Below are 3,750 nucleotides of genomic sequence, written 5' to 3' on the forward strand. Positions count from 1 at the left end.
ACTCCTCGGAAGGAAGGTTGGGCAATCCTACTTCCGTAGTGATACTGCCTTGGAAACCCAAGGAGGGGTCGCTATGAGTCGGGGTCGACTCGACGGCACATAACAACAACAACAACAACGTTACTTAAGCTTTTCACCCATTTGATAATGTTTGATACTTATATCTCAGCAAAATAAACTGATGGGAATTTTATTAAATTATCTATTTGAATGCATTGATTTTGTCAATTTTTGTTAAGATTTTATAACTTACCTTCCACATGCTATCTGGGTCACTCTATTTCCAACAAGCTCAGTCACCAAACGGGGTCTTGGTTCATTCTGTGTTGAATTGTGACCAAGTTGCCCACAGTTTCCAGCACCAAAAGTAAACACCAGCCCATCCTAAAGAAAGAGAATTTTATATCAGATTTTAGAGAAATGATAGAGAGGTACCATCCTCTGCACTAGTGAATAATTAATAAAAGCACCATCAAAGTAAAACTCCCAAATTATCAGAAGTCCTGTATGTTGGAAGTGACGTTTTTTCCCTTGCAAACACTAACTCTCCACACCTAGATGGTCAAGTATGGTCCCCATCACAAAGTGTTTTTTTTGTAGAATGACAGTCAGAAAGATACTAAGTCACACAGATACCCACCTGTGTGAGCAGAGCAGTGTGAGAGCCACCACAAGTGAGAAATTCAACTTCCTGGTTGTCCAGTTCTTCAATAAGAGAAGGAAAATCTGTATCTATGCAAGGGAAAGGATAGTTGAAGCGACTAATACATGCTGGATTTCATATAGGAGTTACGTGCTACTAGTAAACCATGTGTACTGATACCTTTCAATCCAGCAAAGAAACACTTTATGTTGGCATATTTAGGCTCAAGTTCCAGGGCTAAAAGTGGGGGTGGCACAGAGGTTGACAGGTCCACATTTGGAGGAGCCCACCTCATAAATAGTCAGTGTACTTCCCACAGCCTGTTCTGTTTCAACCTGACTTGATTAACTGTAATTGCAGCGTATCTGATATTTCCAATTCTCATTTAAAATTGCTTTTTTTCTAAATATAAAAGAAGTTTTTTTTTTTTTTTTTTTAAAGTAAATTCTTTACTACCGTGTCCTTGCTGCACACTCCAGTACTCTTCTTTCCTTCAGGATTTTCTCTTACGAAATTCTGCAAAAATAGTTAAACTGTCCCTTTGCTCCTTTCTCCTCTTTAACAACTGTTCTAATAATGACTTATAGGCTACCCTGTGTAATTAGCATTGAACCATGTTAGTGAGAAATGCGATGTTTGACCAATGAACAGGGGATGATGTTTACTACCACATTTGCATAAAGCAGTAGAGTTTATTACACCTGAAAACTCTAATAAGTTGGGATCATGAGAAATTTTGACATCTGCTTTGTAGAGGTAGTTTAATAACAGGAATCAATATAATATATTGACAGACATTAAGGGCAAAAGCACCTTGGAGATCCTCTTGTCCAAACCTGTCCTTCACAGAAAAGAAAAAAAATACAGATCTTGACAAAAACGTAAGTCACTTGGCAAGACCCTCAGTTATTAAGCCCGTGTATTCTCATCCCCACTCCAGTACTCTTACCCTTTTCTCCACATAACCCTGAAACATGTCTCAATTACAGTAACAACTTTCACTATGCATCAGCCTCCTGGACTGACTCTGCCCTAACCAGAGTGCCTTATTAGGAAGAACTGTGAATCGAAAAACAGTGCATATAAAAGGATTTGAAACATTTTTGATAGAGAGATCTATGTTAAATTCATCTCTTACTAACAAATATATTTATTGATAATATGAATTTGAAAAAAAAAATATTTCCATACTGTCAGTGTGACCCAGGCCTAGTTGTCCCAAATCATTCTTCCCCCAGGAATAAACACTTCCGGACATGGATAAGGCCATGCTGTGGGCTTCTCCTGCTGCTATCTGAACCAAGGGGACTCCTGTGAGATGGGCCACTATCTGTGGTGTGGAAGTTGAGCCAACTATTCTTCCAACTCCGAGTTGGCCGTGTAAATTCTGGCCCCAGGCAAAAAGCTCACCACCTGGACAAAAACAAAGAAAATACTGATTTATTAAGTTTAAAATGCAGCAGATATTACCCTATGGTATTTTATTAAACCAAAAATCAAACCCACTATCATCAAGTCCATCATGACTCACAGTGAAAGTGTAGAACTGCCCCATAGGGTTTCCAAGGCTGTAAATCTTTACAGAAGCAGACAGCATCTTTCTCCACTGGAGTGACTGATGGGTTCAAACTGCCAACATTTTGGTTAGTTGCCAAATGCTTTAACCACTGTTCCACCAAAGCTCCTACATAGCTATATATAAAAAAAACCTAACTCACTGACGTCGAGTCAGATCTGACTTATGACGACCCCTCCTCGGGTTTCCAAGGCTATATCACTATGGAAGTAGATTGTCTGATCTTCCTTCCGAGGAGTGGCTGGAGGGTTTGAACCGCCAGCCTTCTGGTTAGCAGTCAAATGCCTTAGGCACTATGCCACTAGAGCTCCTATATAAGCTATACACAATATAATATCAAAATATATTATAGTCACATGGTAGAATTCTTAGATTCCTGTATGTCTGAATCAGGAAAATATGGAAGAATTTGCCCATCAGCCATTAACAGTTATCCTTAATCCCTATCTTCCAAGTTAAAGGGTACAATAAAGTCATTTGTTGCAATCAAATTCAAGACATTTTTTTAACCCATAGGATGAGCTTATGAAACAGAAACATACTGTCTCTGGAAAAATATAATTCATAGTTATTAATTTCTCTACCCCCATTTTATGTGCCTAAAGGTCACAAACAACTTAAAAACCCATTGAAATTACAGCCCAGTGTCTTTGAAAAGTCAGATTCTTCCATTAATTGAAGATATGGAGCAGATTTTTCAAAAAGACTTTGCTGTTGTTGGTAGGTGCCATTGCGTCATCTCCGACTCATAGTGACCCTGTGCACAGCAGAAGGAAACACCACCTGGTCCTGAGCCAGCTCCATGATGCATGCTATACTTGAACCCATCGCCGCTGCCACCATGTCACTCCATCTCATTTAGGGCCTTCCCCTCTTTCTTCGATCCTCCAACTTACCAAGCATGACATCATTCTCCAGGGAATGGTCAGTTCTAACTATATGACCAAAGTATGTGAGATAAAGTCTGGTCATTCTCGCTTCCAAGGAGCATTCCAGCTGCACTTCCTCCAGGACAGGCCTGTTAGTTCTTCTATCAGTCCACAATATTTTCAGCATTCTTCACCAGCACCACAGCTCAAAAGCATCAACTCTTCTTCGGTCTTCCTTATTCATTGTCCAGTGCTCACATACATATGAGGCGACTGAAAATACCATAGCTTGTGTCAGGCGCACCTTAGTCCTCAAGGAGACATCTTTGCTCTTCAGCACTTGAAAGAGGTCCTCTGCAGCCGATTTGCCTTGTGCTATACGTTCTCTGATGTCGTGGCTGCTTCCATTGGCGTCGACTGTAGAACCAAGCAACGTGAAGTCTTTGACAATTTCAATCTTTTCTCCATTTATCGTGGTGCTGCTCACTGGTCCAGTTGTGAGGATTTTTGTTTTCTTTATATTGAGATGTAATCCATACTGCAGACTGTATTCTTCAATCTTCATCAGTGAGTGCCTCAAGTCATCCTCACTTTCAACAAGCAAAGTTGTATTATCAGCGTATCACAGGTTGTTAATGATTCTTGCCACAATCCTGATGCCA

At 40.1% G+C, this 3,750-nt stretch overlaps 1 protein-coding gene across 1 annotated transcript in view; it reads right to left on the reverse strand.

Annotated features, from left to right (window-relative positions):
- HERC5 (HECT and RLD domain containing E3 ubiquitin protein ligase 5) overlaps positions 1 to 3,750 on the reverse strand; it is a 125,734-nt gene that overhangs the window by 112,216 nt on the left and 9,768 nt on the right. The window contains exons 4-6 of the mRNA XM_042782412.1: positions 1,835 to 2,056; positions 641 to 732; positions 254 to 384 (exon numbers count right to left, since the gene is read on the reverse strand). Coding sequence (XP_042638346.1) covers positions 254 to 384; positions 641 to 732; positions 1,835 to 2,056 — 445 coding nt within the window. The remainder of the gene's footprint in view (positions 1 to 253; positions 385 to 640; positions 733 to 1,834; positions 2,057 to 3,750) is intronic.

Source organism: Orycteropus afer, unplaced genomic scaffold (assembly GCF_000298275.1).
Source record: "Orycteropus afer afer isolate SDZICR_OR568_19922 unplaced genomic scaffold, OryAfe1.0 scaffold00309, whole genome shotgun sequence".
Classification (NCBI taxonomy): domain Eukaryota; kingdom Metazoa; phylum Chordata; class Mammalia; order Tubulidentata; family Orycteropodidae; genus Orycteropus; species Orycteropus afer.